Source organism: Panthera pardus, unplaced genomic scaffold (genome assembly GCF_024362965.1).
Source record: "Panthera pardus isolate Hobbes unplaced genomic scaffold, ASM2436296v1 HiC_scaffold_20, whole genome shotgun sequence".
NCBI classification, from domain to species: domain Eukaryota; kingdom Metazoa; phylum Chordata; class Mammalia; order Carnivora; family Felidae; genus Panthera; species Panthera pardus.
In genome coordinates, this window is record NW_026526766.1 from 10069549 (window position 1) to 10086594 (window position 17046).

The window sequence follows — 17046 nt, forward strand, 5'->3', positions numbered from 1 at the left end:
ACAAAATATAATAGAGAAATTGTGAACATATCTAAATTAATCTTGAGATATCAGTTTTTGAAAGCTATGTCTTAGTCGTCTCCTCTCTAAGAGCTCAACATTACTCAGCCCACTGTAGGTGCTTAGTAAATGTTTACTGAATTAAATAAAACCAGTACTTGGGGCGCCTGAGTGGCTCAGTTGGTTGAGCATCTGACTTTGGCTCATGACATGAACTTGTTCCCAAGTTCGAGCCCCACTTCAGGCTCTGTGCTGACAGCTCAGAGCCTGGAGCCTGTTTCAGATTCTGTGTGTCTCCCTCTTTCTCTGCCCCTCCCCCACTCATGCTCTGTCTCTCTCTCTCTCTCTCTTTCAAAAATAAAACATTTTTATAAATTTATAAATAAATAAATAAATAAATAACCTGATTTATCCATACAATACAAAGTAGAACTGAATTTCTACTTCATTATGCTTGAACAGACTCAGACTTGATCTAAATCAATAATCTCAAATCCCTTGTTTTTTTAACCATATTGAATATAGTTTTCAATCAAAATTGACCAGTTATCAAAGTAGCTACAACAGAGAAGCCACTTTTGAATTATTATCATATAGACAATAATCTTAATCCAATTAATCCCAAGAATTCATATGTAAAATTAATTTCATTCAAAAACCAATTGCTTATTTATAATGGGTCTTCCATTGTCACAAAACCTCAAAAAACACTTAATAAATGCTTCTGGAATGAAAAAGAAAAGAGACTTAAAAAATATCATATGAGGAAAAAAATCAACTACGTTAGGATATTTAACCAATCTAGACATTTTTGAGACTTTTCATTTCTCAAATTGCGATTATACAGAATAAAGCTACAATGTTCTTATTCATAGTGATGTCTGATTTAAGATAGTCAGTGAGTCATTTCTTTGTGCCATCTTTTAAATTAAAAGAACAAATTGATGGTGTGATAGTCTAAAGAGTTTGGCTGGGAGAGAAAAAAAATACTTTCATCTAATCCTGTTTATAGGTGATGTCATAAAATCAGGAATTACTGGAGTTGAAAAATATTCACCTCATTCACCAAACACTCAATGGTGTGGTAGGACATGGGACACAAAGATAAATGAAGCAGGGTCTCTGCTGGCTAACTCAATGTCATGCCCAATGCAAGGCTTCCTTCTGTGTCCAACATGAAGGCCTCCGAGTACGCTCGTTACAAGGCACACCAGTCTATTCATGGACAACTCAAATTGAAAGACGGTCTCCCTTTTACTTAGCTGTATCTCACTCACTATAACATACTCAGCCCTGATTCCTTCTTCTAGAGACTCCCAATGGAACTGAATTGATGAATAGATTAATATGAAGCCACAAATTGAGCACTTTTCCCTTAAGATATCTCTTATCCAGCACATCATGGTGTCTCTAGGACACCAGTGTCCTTACTGTCTATAGTTAGACAAGATGTGAAGGTCTTTCACTGTCCTTATCCTTGGTTCCACTCCTATGGAATTAAGTCCATCAATATCCCCATTTAAGAAATAATGCCCAGAAGTGGATATAAATTCCCAGATGTGCTCTGACCAAGGGCAGTGGTGGGGTAAAGTGGGGTGGAGTGGGGTGGGGAGAAATACACGTTAGCATTCCCTTTCATCTTGGGAGACTCTATTAACAGAATCCAAGTTTGCATTAGTAATTTCTTACAGCCATGATTCATTCTTGCTTCCTTTTGAGCTTTGTGATCCCCTAGGACTCCCAGATCATTTTCACAGAAACTAATGTCAAGTTAACTCCCCTTCAAAATACAGTTTCATAATTGGGTGTGTCAGTTGCTTGTAAAAGTCAAATACAAGATTTTCCATTTGATGTATAGTTCCAGTAGAAGCCATCAGATAATGGTCAGATCTCCCAACCCAAAGTCTTCTACATATTGATAATACACCCATTATATCTTCATTTGCTAACCAAGATCAAAAACAAGAAGACCTACAGATCACAAGACTAAAAGCCTTCCTCAAAATTGGCATTGACTTACTACTCAATGCCTTTTGAAAGTATCTGTTCAAATAGCTACAAATCTACCTGACTTCACCGTTTTCCAACCACAATTCTCTACCATGAAAGATTTTGTTAAATGCCTTGCTAAAATGAGATACATTTGGTCTATGGCATTCCCTTGATTCCTCTCTAAAAAACCCTGTCAAAAAGGAAATGATAGGGGCACCTGGGTGGCTCAATTGATTGAGCGTCTGACTTCAGCTCAGGTCATGATCTCACAGTTCGTGAGTTCGAGCCCCACTTCGGGCTCTGTGCTAACAGCTCAGAGGCTGGAGCCTGCTTCAGATTCTGTGTCTCCCTCTCTCTCTGCCCCATCCCCACTCATGTTCTGTCTCTCTCTGTCTTAAAAATAAAATAAAAACATTTTTAAAAATTGTTTAAAAAGGAAATGGTATTAGTTGTGCTTCATGGCTTCACATCTCAAGTACATTCCTATGATAACTTTTCATGATGATATTCTATTAAAACAATATGATGGTGGTTGATAGAAACCCTTTGGGTCATGCTACTGAACAATATCAAATGATATACTCATTAGTGAAATACTTCAATGCTTGCCAGAATGTTATATGTAATGCCCTAGGTTCCATCTGGGGTAAACTAAGTCATTTCTCATGGTTTCTTTTTTGTTCTAAAAAATGCATATAGCTGTTAGCCTACTTGCACATATGAAGTAATCACACCATTTCCCATCCGCTAGCTTGTATCTTCAGCAACGACTTAAACTCTGATTGCAGTCCTCAAACTCAAGGGTATGTGTTCTTTGGATTGACCTCAATCCAAAACAAAGAAGGTAACAAAATGTATGTTAAATCAAAAGGTGGAAGGAGAGTAATATACCTGATTGGCAAGTTTGGGATAGAGAAAGAGGGATGGGGATCTCTGCCTACTCCTCTTCCCTTCCTTTTAAGAGCCAACGTGGATCAGGGAATAGAGATACTCAGTTACTCTCTGCATGCAGGGGAGGTGTGGGGGCCACTGCTGACTGTATCTAGGTAGGTAGGTCTAATTAATCCTGGAGCTATTAGAGATCAGTCCCAAAGGTTAGTTTTAGAGATGTCCTTGCTCCTGAATATAAGTCCTTCTTGGTATAATCATAATCAGTAATAAAGGTAGGTAAGGTATATTCTAATCTCCAAACACCAACTCTTTTGTCTTATTTTTTTATTGAATCCCAGGCATGTAACAGAGGTGCTAGTTTTTAGGTCTCTCAACCATGCATAATGAAATACTTAGACAGAGAGTTCCCCAGCCAAGGATGCCTGGCAGAAGCATCCCATTTCAGGGCAGAAATTATTCCGTTCTAGCAACCCTGCTCACTGTCCCTTGCTGGAAGCAGCCCACGGAAAGTGCGGCCTTGGCCTGAACACTGCAGTGGATAGAAAGGTCTGACAGCTGGGGCTGTCAATTATGCCTCACCAGTAGGTTCTCTTTCTCATTCTTTATCTCAGTTGTTCTCACAACTTCATGAAACCGTGTGTGTGTGTGTGTGTGTGTGTGTGTGTGTGTTACTTCATGAAGTTATAGATACCTAAATATTTCTATATACAGATATAGGCAAACACATAACATTATATAAATACATATATATAATGTATTATGTATTATATATAAAAAATTAAATGCACTTAACATGTACATAAAAAATCTTAAAACTAGATCAGACCAAGTCATGTATCCTGGGAAAAAAATTCCCCAAATTTGTGTCCACACACAGAGATGTAGATTAAACTCGTTATATGGCCATCTGCCATTCTCATAGAGAATTTATATGAGGAACAGAAGAGTTAATAAATGTGAATGTGCTCTGTAAATCAGCAGGCACTAAACACACGTTAATTATTATTATGCACATTTACCATCACTCCAAATACCAACCTATCTCCAGCTCTCTCTATTCAACATGCCCTAAATGTGTTTAGATATAACAAGGTAAAAATCAAAATAACTGAGGGTAATATAATATGATAAAAGCTTTGTACAAACATTAAAATAAATACAAGTGGAACAGAGTTTATGTATTTCAGGATCCAGCCATCTAAAGAACTATCACCGCTCCAGATTAGATCCTAGAAGGAAATAAGCCTGAACTCACAGACCTAGAAAAATAACAAAAACAGTTAACCCAAAAATAAATAAAATCAGGTGGGCCAGTAAGAATTCTAGTACCAGATGAAAACCCAGACTTGATCCTAAGTAATGTCATTATTTTACAGGGAACTGTGGGTTCTCTTTTCTTCTTTATCTTGACTCTCTCAGCTGTTTCTTTACTCTTTTAGCACTGCAGAGACTTGGCATAAGGAATTCCAGAAAGTTTCTGAATGCAAGTCCTTCATTCCACAATTGGGGTTAAGCTTTTAAACGCAGATGATGTGATAACACACTCACTTAAACCACATCAAAAAGTGCACAGCTGATATTGGAGCCTCTCTGGGCAGAGTGGTGTTGCCTTGGTTAGTTAGGTCCACACACTGGGGGCAGGCGGTTAGTGTGGGAGGGATGTATACTTGAGAAAAACTGAGTTCCTTGGGGCGCCTGGGTGGCTCAGTCGGTTAAGCGCCCGACTTCGGCTCAGGTCACGATCTCGCGGTCCGTGAGTTCGAGCCCCGCGTCAGGCTCTGGGCAGATGGCTCAGAGCCTGGAGCCTGTTTCCGATTCTGTGTCTCCCTCTCTCTCTGCCCCTCCCCCGTTCATGCTCTGTCTCTCTCTGTTTCAAAAATAAATAAACGTTAAAAAAAAAATTTAAAAAAAAAAAAAAACTGAGTTCCTAAAGATGGGAAGAAGGTGAAATCAGGAAGTAAGGACTAAGTGAAGAGATATTTGCACACCCGTGTTCATAGCAGCACTATTCACTGCTATGGTAACCCAAGTGGCCATGGACAGATAAAAGGAAAGAAAAAGTGAGGTCTATACAATGGAATATTATTCAACCTTAAAAAGGAAGGAAGTTCTGACATATGCTATAGTATAAATGAACCTTGAAGACATTATTCTAAGTGAAATAAGCCCATCACAAAAGGACAAATAGAGAATGGTCCCACTCAGTATGAGGCACCTAGAGTAGTCAAATGCATAGAGTAGAAGGATGGTTTCCAGGAGCAGGCAGGGAGGAGAAACTTATCGTGTAATGAGCACAGAGTTTCAGTTTTGCAAGATAAAAAGAGTTCTGGAGATGGATGGTGGTAATGGTTGAGCAACAGGATAAATACATTTAACATCAATGAACTGTACCCTTAAAATTGGTTACAATGGTAAATTTTATGTGATGCGTACTTTACCACAGTTTAAAATATATTTTTTTGAAGTTTACTTATTTTGAGAGAGACAGAAGGTGGGTGCATGCACCCGCATGAAAGTGGGGGAAGGGTCAGAGAGAGAGAACGAGAGGGAGAAAATCCCAAGCAGATTCTGTTAGCACAGAGCCCAACATGGGGCTCGATCCCAACAACCATGAGGTCATGACCTGAGCCGAAACCAAGAGCTGGGCGCTTAACCAACTGAGCCACCCAGGTGCCCCATAAAAATATGGTTTCTTTTTGACCAAACTAAAAGATCTTCTAGTTTTGAAAAAAGAGAGAGGGAAGCAATTTGTCTCCTTTATAACTACGCCTAGGTCTTGTCCTACTTTCTGCCACCAAAGGGTTAAAAAAGTTTTTTTGTGTGTTTTTTACTTTATTGTTTTAGAACAGTTTTAGGTTCATGGCAAAATTGAGAGAAAGGTACAGGGATTTTCCATATTTCCCCCCCACCACCACGCTACCCCAACTCATGCATAACTTCCCCCATTAACAAATCTCCCACCAGAGTGGTACATTTGTTACAACTGATGAACCTTCACTGATGCTTCATAATCAGCCAAGCCCATTTTACATTATGATTCATTCTTGATGTTGTACCTTCTGGAGGTTTGGAGGAAAAAATTTAATTATTCCCATATATTAAATTATTTATGATAACTCCATTGTATTAGAAGTCAAACCCACGGAAGAGTATATTAAATGTGCATTGGACTAACAGAAATATGGAAAACATTCACTACTCAAAGTAGGCTGAAAACCAGCAACATCAGCATCCCATGGTGGGGTTGGGGTGGGGGGTAGAAAGGCAGAATCATATGCCCTTCCTCAGGCCTACAGAAAACCAGAATCTGGTACCCACGTGATTCACCGTCCATTAAAGTTTGGGAAGCACTGGTGTAAACCACCCTTCACAGCAAACTGAGCAAAAAATCATATGACGTTTGACCCGTCAAGATGGAAGAAAACTATGTCATTAGAGCCGCATTATATGGGGAGTTAAATCGAGGAAAAGGTCCATGTTTTATTCTTCTTTACATTCTTAAAAATAATTAAACCCAAATCCATTTATTGCCTTGAACACAGAAAATGCTTATACTGATCCACAAGTTGGATTTAATGTGTTGGTAACAGTATTCTTTGAAGAGTCTACAGAATCAAACAGTAGTTGTGATTGAAGTAAAATGAGTAAAACAAGCACAAATCTCTTGTGGCTGATGGCAGGTTTGAAATCCCAAGAACTCAGCATGATAGCAGAATTAATGCACAATAATAATTCACCAAGGAAAGTACTCACCCTTATAAATGTTCAAGAACAATAAAATTCTGGTCACTGATAATGTGAGAAAAAGCACGAATACCCACAGTCAACTGGATTCACTTAATGAGATTAAAAAGATAACAGGACAGAAAAGATGTCCCAAAATGTTCACTGAACACAAAAGGGGGAAAAATCGGCCAATGTTAAGTATTCAAAATATTAAAATAGAGTAAGAAAGAGAGAAAATCCATGTTTGGATTAAGAAGGGCTTCTTCTTGGGGTACCTGAGTGGCTCAGTCAGTTAAGCGTCTGACTTCATCAGTTCGAGCCTCTGTGCTGACAGCTCAGCTGCTCTCTCTCTCTCTGCTCCTCCCTCATTGTGCTCTCTCTGTCTCTCTCAAAAATAAATAAACATTAAATTTTTTTAAAAAGAAGGACTTCTTCTTGGGATTACTTTTATGTGGGTTTATTATGATGGGTTTTCCCCATTACCTCTGCAGCAGTTAGATTGAATGTTAAGTCTACACTTAACACTGGACACAAAAAATAAATTCCTAATAGGGAGATAAAAATTAACAGCCAGATAAAACAAAGATGACTGGGGGAGCAGAGGGGGTGAATGAAGTTAGATCCTGTCTCTGACACCAGGGCATTCATGACTGGAAAACATATTTCCACTTAATGAAAATAATCTTCAACAGTCATTGGGAGCCCTGCCCTCTTTCATTTTCTTTTCCTCTGGCAAACTTCCACTTGCTCTGGCTTTTGCAAAAGTAAAAATAAGTAAATTTGACTCAATAAAACCAAGTATTACTTTACAAGTACAAACTGGAAATCAATCTAAGGTTTGGCCTGTTGTTTTTGAAACCGATTCTAATTTTAAGCAACAATTCAGAGAACCCCTGGAGGTTTACATGAGCTCATCAGTAGCAAAATCATTTTTAAGTAATTTTAAATGCTTTCCAGAGCAAGACAGAAACTCTTTAAATTGCCAAACTTCTTGGCACATCCCACATGCCCAACCAGTGCTCTTGTTCCCCAAGTGAGAGGAGAATTGGAAGCAACAACTTACTCCATCACAAAACTCAAGGTCGGATATTTAGCTCTGGATTTTCTGGGTTGAAAAGACTGTGGCATCTTAAGACTTCATTTGGGGTCCTCAGATGAGGCTTTCAGAGATGAAGGGAACACTCTCATAAATGTCTTACTCTCATTTTATCAATCATATAGAACAACAACATTTTATTGAGCAAAACTAAGGGTAATAAGGAACTCAAAACTGAAGGGAGGGGTGGTTAAGACTCAAGAAGCCACCCTCATGACATGACGAGCATCTGCAGTCTTCGGCAAACTGTCACCTGAAGCTATTTGATCTCAGAAGAGAGCTATACGGAAACCCTCTGGCAGGGGCAACAAGGTGGGAGCATAAAGCTGATACTCGGGGACCAGTTGGTCCTGACTGCACCTACTTCTAAATGCCTGCTGTCTACTGTTGAAAGCGCTGCTGTAGACATTGGGGTACATGTGCCCCTATGAATCAGCGCTTTTCAACAACAGTCAAATCATGGAAAGAACCCGAACGTCCACCAACTGATGAATGGATGAAGATGTGGTTTATATACACAATGGAATACCACCTGGCAATGAGAATGAAATCATGCCATTTGCAGCATAGTGGATGGAACTGAGGGTAGTTTGCTGAGTGAGATAAGTCAGTCAGAGAAGGACAGATATCATACATTTTCACTTATGTGGATCTTGAGAAACTTAACAGAAGACCACGGGGGAGGGGAAGGGGAAAAAAATAGTTACAAACAGAGAGGGAGGGAGGCAAACCATCAGAGACTCTTAAATACAGAGAACAAACTGAGGGTGGATGGGGGTGTGAGGGACAGGGGAAAATGGGTGCTGGGCATTGAGGGGGGCACTTGTTGAGATGAACACTGGGTGTTGTATGTAAGCGATGAACCATGGGAATCTACCCCCAAAACCAAGAGCATACTTTACACACTGTATGTTAGCCAATTTGACAATAAATTATATTAAAAATAAATAAAATCAAATCAACACAAGAAAAAAGCAAAAATAAAATAAAATAAAATAAAATAAAATAAAATAAAATAAAATAAAATAAATGCCTGCTGTCACCAGCCCTTAGGAGACAGTGAAATACACAGGGCTGAGAGGGGGTTCAAACATACACTATCATGGTTTGAACCAACTGCACCTTACAAGTGGACCTGCTCTGTGACCCCCTAGCAACCTAGAAGTCACAGAAAGTTCAATCTAGAACGGAAGCTTGAGGCCCCAGGTAAACCCTGCAATCAGGACACTGGGACTCAGAGAGCTAAAAGACATCCATCCCAAGAAGCCAGGTCATGATATGAGATCTTAAACTTGATTTCCCTGGAAATTAATTCTACTTTGTCCAATCACGTGAAATTATGACTCTATAGACATGCACATCTGTTCTGTATTCTCTGTAAAGCTATTTTTGCCTCAATCTTGAATAGCAACATTTACCCATCCTCCAAAATGCAAAACTAAGGCATTATAAGGCACTTCCCATGATCCCCACTGACCATTAAGAGCGCTTGAAAATACACCAAATCCTAGAAAAATAAAGAAAACATTTCACAGACACTAGTTTTTCACCTAGACAAAGACAACTAGGTACTTCTGCAAACACTGGGTCTTTTTAGAAGACAGTGTCAACTTTATTGCTTTTTGAAATGCTGTGTAAAGCATGGAACTTTACAGTTTGCACATAAGCAATTTCCATCTTTAAATATATTTATGTGGTGAGAAAAAGTACATGCATATGAATATATATAATTTTTTTAAATCATCCCCATTTACATTAGAAATTTCTTTATACAAACATGTGAACCCTTCTTCTTAAAAAAGAAAAAAAAAATTCGCCACTGGTAGGAACCCTCCAAGATGGCAGAAAATCCAGCTTTCTGTGTAAGCAGCCTTTCACTGAGAGACGTGAGTGATGGCAGATGAAGGCCTCTTCAGAATAGACTCGACAGAAAATGACAGGGGTTCATTCACAGAGAGTTTTGTTCCAACTTGCTTGGCGACGAAAAGGTCTTTCGCGTATCTATCTATTGTAAATGTGTACTTCTGGTTCTCCTTGACTAAACACTCTCTGGGCTTCTTAGGGGCGTCTTCAAAGGCCCCTTTGACAAATGGCGTTTTCAGCTCAGGGCCTGATGTGTCATTAAGAGTTTGCTGGAATAATGAATGGAATGGATTATGTTTAAGTGGCACAGGGTGCCTGGTGCTTTCTTTGCTGATCTTGGTTAAGACGTGCCCTTGAGCCGCCAGGGAGTCCGTGTCAACAATGGGAGAGAAATTCCGTTGGGGTGGGGAGAACGCAGACCTCTCAGGGACAGCCTGGTGACCGTGAAGGTCACTTCTCGAGGTCTGGACCTCTGCAGCATGAGGCGACACCAGCGAGCCTTCTAGTTTGGGTGGCACCATGTCGTGCTCTGCGACAAGGCCATCCTGGACTCGCACTCCCTTCAAGTCCCAGCTGGCCCCGGGTTTCAGGGCTTGAACCGAGGTGGTGGTGTTTAGCAGGCATTGCTGATAAAGAAGAGTGTCACTAATGGGGCCACACTTGGGCCAAACTAAAAATCTTGAGGACAAGGGATACTGTCTATAAGTCGTAGCCACGCTGACGTTGGAAGAGATGAGTTCCATATTCCCAGAGCCTGAATACTGCATGGTTAGATCAAGGCAGGTGGGCAAAAAATTGCAGAAGTCTTTGTTTGGAGGCTCCACTGGGGCGGGGCTATAGGCACTTTTGTAGGAGTTATATTCAGGTCCGTGCACCATACGGTTGGGCAGGAACAAGGCAGCAGCTTGGGAAGCTTCCAGCATCTCCCTCTCTTTATATTCTCTCTCCAGCATAATGTTCTCCAACTCTTTATCAGCAAAGGCTCGCCTTTTCCTCATCCGGTCACTTACCGGGGGAGGTAGGGGTAAGCTCCCTCCCACATAAGTCTCTGCTGGAATTGGGCGGTAGCCTAAAATAAGCAAGCATTGCACAGGAAAGAGATTAACAACTAGGGAAGAAAATTCCGGAAACCCAGAAGGTAACAGAGACACTGCAAATGGGCAGGACAAGAACAAGAACAATTTACAGTTCTAAAACACTGATGTTTTACACAGAAAACAAAAGTATAGGTTCAAGTGAAAAGAGTTCTCTTTGGGGAGCAGGAGATCCAGATTGTAACTTTTTGTTATTGTTGTTTTTGCCATTACAGGTTTGTTTGTTTACCTTTACAGGCACACTTCACTGGCTGAAAGTTTAATCTACTTCCCAGGCTCCTACATATTAAGAGACAAGTCTGCTCATCTTGCTTCAGTCAATGCTTTATTACTATCCGTGTCATCTTTTTCCATTATCAAAAAAGATATCTATACCTAAAGCTGATGGCATTGTTATTTTCTAAAGACGGTTCATTATGGACATTGTTACAGGTGGAGAATAATCCAAGGAGAACTAGAAAAAAGAGAAAGTGACAGCAGATTAGTGAGGAGAAAAACAGAAAAGACTAAGGAAACAGGGAAGCACAGAAAATTGAAAAGAGCTGTTAACTAGTCAAACAGATTCTGCAGAGAACAATTTAACCAGCCCCCTCCCCCAGACTTGCAGTAAAAACAAACAAAACTAAAGGCAGGAGAGGAGATCAGCCTTTCTATTGAAAATAACTGATCTAAAACATTTCTCCCAATCATGTTGGCCAGTTACCAAAATGGTTGAGCAGACAATCATTACAGTATAAACTCATTGCACATTTCACGAGCAAGGGCAGAGATTTTAAAAACCTAAGATTAGTACGGCATAAATAGAATTCCTAGTAGCATGAAATGCTTTGAGTATTTCACTATCCCCAACCACTCAGTACTAGCAAATTTGTTTGAAGGATCCATTGTGACAAGCCCAACGCCCTCATTTGCAAATAAAATAAAATGTGAAAATTAGTGTTTCTATTTCTAAGGTAAGTTTTTGCCAGGAAGTTATTTACTTGAATTTACTATTCCATTTTGCCCTCCCACTTCTCAAGTTGTTTTGGCACCTTTTCAATTTATCCGTGCTGTCCCTATGGCTATAAATCTGTTTACCCAGTTTGCAACCAAATTCATTTTTAACGCACGCGAAACCATTCTAAGATCAGAAGTATACAGCACAGGATTAACACACGAACAAACTCTACAACCTGTCTAGAACCAACCCAATTAGAAGCCACATGAGAAAAAACAGAATGCAAATATCTACTTTAAAAAAAACAGTTTTTCAACCTGAATCTTATGAAGGAGGAGTGATTACAACAAATACAAACTTTCCTTTATTTAAATGGTGAAGGGTGATCAATATATTGATATGGTTTCTCAGAGCCATAAATCCCATCCCCAAAGAGAGCTGCTTTTAAAAATCAGCAATATTTTAAGTAAAATTAATGTATCCCCAAGCATTAGAGAAAGTGAAAACTTGGTAGAGAGAATTCACACCGTTCAAATTCAAATTCAACCTCCACTTCTCTTGTTTGATTCAAAACCTTTTCCAGATTCTACGATCTTGACGGTTAGAAATAAAAAACAGTAAACCGAGAAATAAGAAATAGTAAACTGATGTAGCTAATCCAGGGAGGAATACAGTACAGCGAAAAAGAGTGGTATTAGATGATGCATCAGTCGGAACTAGAGGTCTTTATTGGCGTGGGTAGCTGTTCAGCTCCTCACTTGACTTACTTCGGCTACAATTACACCCAAAGAATTTGTTCTTAATTTGTTTCCTTGCTCCGTCCATGATCTGGTGGCATGCCCTCACACTAGGGCCAATTTCAAATGCACCCCACGTTAACCCCTTACCTATTAAGCAGACTACAACTGTTATGCAGACAACAAATTACCGGTGACAGAAACCTCAAGAGGTATGTGAGATCCATTTCCCCACACCCTGATTTCCTCCCTAAAGCAAAACTTCCTAATACAAAGTACCCTCCCCTCAGAGTGCTCCTTCACAGGTTAATAAAAATGCCATATGTGTGAATGATGAGAAGCCCTCAGAACTTGGTTTAAAAGGCTAAAGGATAATTCTGCATTGCTTTACCTTCTAAAATGCTTTTGGCCAGCAAACTGGGTGCCCTGACTTGCCTCTGATACACGGCTTTGCGCTCGAAATTATTCTGTTTCCCGGAAAGCCCCTTCTTGTCCTGTAAACACAAGAAACATAATCAACAATGCCCCACAAGAAAGAGAAGGAAGGGGCATCAGCAACCCTCCCCGGTCTAAATGTATTTATTTTCTCATCCCATGTAAAAATAATTCTCAACAAATTCACATCAGCACCCCTTAATTCCAGGGCAACAAGCTACTTCAGTTGACAGGCAGTAGAGGAGATTTTCTCTGTGGCCACTTTGCTAGAGTCACTCCAAATTCATCCCACAGCTAGAAGTTGGGGGACATCCCACAGTCAAGATCGTAGGAGCCAGGCCCTGAAGGAGAGCTGCGGGGGACAGCTGTGTCCGGGGCATGCAGAGGTAGGGCCAAAGGTGTCCGTGGCCTGCGATTGAGCAGTGAGGTGAAGCTGGTTTCTTCTGGCAGCAAGGCAGGTGGAATGGGGTACAGGGGGTTGAGAGAGAGGTATGAGGGAACCTGTCTCTCACACTCTCCCGGGTCTGGCCAAAAACAGTGGGAGCCTGGGATACATGAAGGCAAAAACAAAAACCTCAGCGGCCACCTGGGGCACGGGACAAGGGGAAACCCAACTTTGCTCCCTCTGTCACCTCCTGGTTGGTGGGATTCTGGGTCCTTCTATGCCTGAGTCCAGCCCTGAATGCCCAGGGACCCTTGAGGGATGTAGGAGCCCTTGGTGCCAAGCGCCTCACTCTGGAGGAGGCCCAGCCCAGGGACAAGGCCACCTCGGTCATCCAGAGCACTCTCTGGGGCCCTCAGAAAGCTTTCCATTAGGGTCACTGCCTCCGATGAGGATGTGAACCCCTCCCCAGTCACTCCTAGAGAAAACGTTAAAGCAAAAATCTTCCCAGGCCCTGAGTCTGTAAGGGGTGGGGGTGGGGGGGGGAACCCCGAAGCTTCCCTGGCTCTGAGCTCTCCCAAGTGCAGAAACACATGGACACAGGAAATCCAAAGGTCAAGAAAAGCCTCACCCTTAAAGAAAACGCTGGCTCTCCTCACAGCTGGAGCCCCCCGGTGGGAGGCACCAGGGACCTCTCCACCGGCCCCTTAGCTTAGGTCGAAGCTGGCTTCAGGACCTAGGGCTTCGGGCACCTAACTTCCCACGCCACCCTTGGTCTCATCTGTAAAATGGGCAGCACTTTCTGCCTCTCCCTCTGACAGCGGAAGCTGCGCGGTTCTTTTTCGAGAACAGCACCAGTAACACAGCGACTGCAGCCACCACTGTCCTCCCCCTGCTCCCCAACACCACCAAAATAAACAGGTAAAAGATAAAATATCTTTCCCCAAAACCTCCCAGACCACTCTCAAGGCCTTTCTGCCTGCTTTTAAAATTACAAAATCTTTTTGGTCAAGTTCCCCGGCGATGCCCGCGGCTGCCTCTCTGCCTCGACACCCCCCCCCCCCCCCAGGCCACCGGGACCAGAGAAGCGTCTTCACCACCCGTCCCCCCCAGAAGCGCCACGCGCCGCGGCCCTCCGCCGGGCGGGGGGAAGGGGGCTCCCCGTCCCTTCCCACGCCCGACCCCCACGGCGGCCCGGACGTCCCCGCGAGGCGCGACCCCGGGCCCTGCGGGTACGCACCTCGGTGGCCTGCTGCCTCCGGAGCGCCACCTGGGCGGCCATGACGCGCTGGCGCTCCACCACCAGCAGGCAGTTGGCGCACTGGCAGTCGCGCCAGCGGCAGAAGCGCTTGTGGCCCTTGAGGCAGGACACCACGCCGTGGTTGCGGCAGCGCGCGCACTTGGGCGTGCGGCTGAGCTTGCGCGGCTCCGCGCCGCCGCCCGCGTTCGCGCCGCGCTCCGGGGGTCCGGCCGGCGCCGGCGAGGCCTGCGGCGCGGGGGTCGGCCCCCGCGGCGCTCCCCGCTGCTGCTCCGGCCGGCCCTGCACCCCCGGGGAAGCGCCCGCCTCCAGGCCGTCGCCCTCATCCTCCGCGTCGTCGTCCTCGTCCTCGTCCTCGTCGTCCTCGCCGTCCCCGTCGGCCGACGGCGGGCTGGGCCCGGGCGGCGTAGGCGGCGGCGGCCCGCGGCCGTCCTCCTCCAGCTCCAGGCTCTCCACGTCGATCTCCCAGTCCCCGGCCGCCGGGCCCGCGGGCCGGTCGGCCATGGCGCGCGGCGCGGCGCTCGGGCTCCGGCCTACGCTCAGTCTCCCGCGCCCTGGTGGGGGGGGAGGGGGGGACACGAAAAGACCCGAAGACGCACCAACCACCGTCAGGCACCGACCCCCGGGTCTTGAGCCCAGAGCTCCCGGTCTAGGGCCTCTGGCCCTTGGAGGAGCCCTGTTCTCTTCACGTCCCTCGCATCCACACCACACTGCGTTTCTTGTACCTTTAGGGCCCCCAGAAATTCCCAAGTCAACAAGGTTTCTATCTTAACTCATTCTAAGTGCTCTAGGAGCACCTGATCTTTAACCACAGACCTCTCTGCCTCTTTACACCAGCTTTCGGGACAAGTCCCGGGGTAACGCACGGATCACACACACAAAAGTATTGTGTCCAACTGGGCCGACCTAGGCCACTTGTCAGGCTTCCCCATAGCCAACTACTAGGGCCATGATGAATATGAAACTATCGATGGGAGAGTTACTTTCCTTTGGATCACAAGGGGCCCCTTCAGACCCAGCGAAGTACCATTCTATGCCTCTCAAATGCCTCATCCTCTTACACCACTACAGGGACCCTCTTTTGCGCTTGGAGAGGTCCTTTTACGCCCCCCACCCCTAGCAAATAGTCAACTCAAACCCAAAAAATGTTCTTCTGTCAGAGACCCATAAGGACACCGCGCATGGAGCTGCAGATGCCCTTCCAACATCAATAATGCTTGAGCCTCGCACGGCTGAGCTGCGCGGTCTCCATATACATCGGGCATGGTTTGCACTTTAAGGCAAGACATCCAGATAAAATAGAAAAGATAAGGAACGGCGATTTTGCCCTCCCTGACACCCGGAGCGACATCACAGCACTCACCAAGACTCTGAGGCCCGAGCTAGCAGCCGAGGCAAAAGATATCCAGCTTTAGGACCTGGCTCTTGGGCTGCTGGCTGTGCTTGCAAATACAAATCAGGGTCGCCACACCCTGCCACGAAATCGGGGGCTGACAGCTGGAGGCTCAGAGCCCAGTGGACGGGGAGTACGGGGGATGGGTGGAGAAGATGAATCAAGTCCTCAGCAGCCTCGCCCCGCACATCCCGGACTCCGCAAAGTTCTAATCGGTCCTTGGCAGCCCCGAGCGCTTCACCTCGCAGGAGCTGCTTTCTGCTTCCTGTGACCCAATCTGGGCGGGAAGGTTGGGCGGCCCTGGCCTCAGATTTCGGGCTCTCCCGGCGGGCGTACGCAGCTGCGTGCGGCGCAGCGCCCCTGGCTGCAATAGTTAGTCTCTGCTCCCTTTCCTAGTATTATCGGCTCGGGGCCCCGAGCACCGCGCCCTCTAATTGGACGGTTGTCAGGCGGTGTGCACGCTGATTGGCCGAGGCGCGCCGGCCTGGCGCTCCCCGCCTCCTGGCGGCCGTCGCGCCCCTCCCTTCGGCGCTCCTCCAGAATCCACCCGCGCAACGTTCGGTGCAGCCGGGTTGTCTGTCCCAGCGCTAAACCCGAAGTGTGACGGTGGTCTGCTGGGGTGAAGTCGCCGTTTATCTCACGGACAATAGGAAACACACTCTTGCGAATCGCATTGTTTACAAAAGAAGGTAATGCTCAAGGCAGCGGTCGGAAAGACTGGTGTTGGTCTCTACGTTATCAGCAAGTCCAGTATTTCTGCGACTCAGTAATTAACCCAAAGTTGGGCTTGGAAATGAGGCCTCTCTAATCGGGCACACAGCTGCATCCTACTTTCTCCTGCAAGACTAAATCAGTGGTCACCTTGCACCACCACAGCGCCAGACTGGCGGACAAATGATCTGTAGATATTTTTATGGCTAGCGCCGCTCATCCTTAAAGTGCAAAGTAGTTCTTCCTAACTTTCATCTTACCGGTGAGGCCGGCGGGTCGCCAAGTCACCGACGTCACTTACATTTTCCTCCGATGTCATTTTTCTCCGATGGTGGGGGAGAGGGCGGAAATACGTGCCATTTGGAGATTTAGGTGCAACATATCCACTCTAAGCATGTTTTAAAATGAAGCTATTTTTTAAGATGACTTTTTTTAGTGTGCATGAATGTATTTATAAAGAAATACTTTCTGTCTCAAAAATCCCTTACACAAATGTTTAATAAATTGAACTTCCAACATGTCTAAAGAACT

At 44.5% G+C, this 17046-nt stretch overlaps 1 protein-coding gene across 3 annotated transcripts; it reads right to left on the reverse strand.

Annotated features, from left to right (window-relative positions):
* Positions 1-9293: 9293 nt before the first annotated feature.
* On the reverse strand, positions 9294-16185 carry DMRT2 (doublesex and mab-3 related transcription factor 2). Of its 3 annotated transcripts, XM_019463672.2 has the most exons (5): positions 15775-16185; positions 14394-14965; positions 12728-12830; positions 11038-11116; positions 10463-10637 (listed from the first exon to the last, which is right to left on the reverse strand). In XM_019463672.2, the coding sequence occupies exons 2-5, from the start codon at positions 14913-14915 to the stop codon at positions 10571-10573; spliced, it is 771 nt and encodes a 256-aa protein (XP_019319217.1). In that variant the 5' UTR covers positions 14916-14965; positions 15775-16185; the 3' UTR covers positions 10463-10570. The 3 variants fall into 3 exon arrangements, with proteins under 3 accessions (XP_019319216.2, XP_053763753.1, XP_019319217.1); XM_019463671.2 differs by lacking the exon at positions 11038-11116 and having other exon boundaries at positions 9294-10637; positions 15775-16178; XM_053907778.1 differs by lacking the exons at positions 14394-14965; positions 15775-16185 and adding an exon at positions 13785-14147 and having other exon boundaries at positions 9294-10637.
* Positions 16186-17046: the final 861 nt, after the last annotated feature.

What these genes read in the sequence shown, in the direction of transcription:
- DMRT2 (XM_019463671.2), bottom strand. Translation starts at nt 14,915, where the DNA reads ATGGCCGACCGGCCCGCGGGCCCGGCGGCCGGGGACTGGGAGATCGAC. An exon ending in GGAGGCAGCAGGCCACCGAG is followed by an intron (nt 12,831 to 14,393) that starts GTGCGTACCCGC and finishes TTGTGTTTACAG; the next exon opens with GACAAGAAGGGGCTTTCCGG. An exon ending in GGCCAAAAGCATTTTAGAAG is followed by an intron (nt 10,638 to 12,727) that starts GTAAAGCAATGC and finishes TGCTTATTTTAG; the next exon opens with GCTACCGCCCAATTCCAGCA.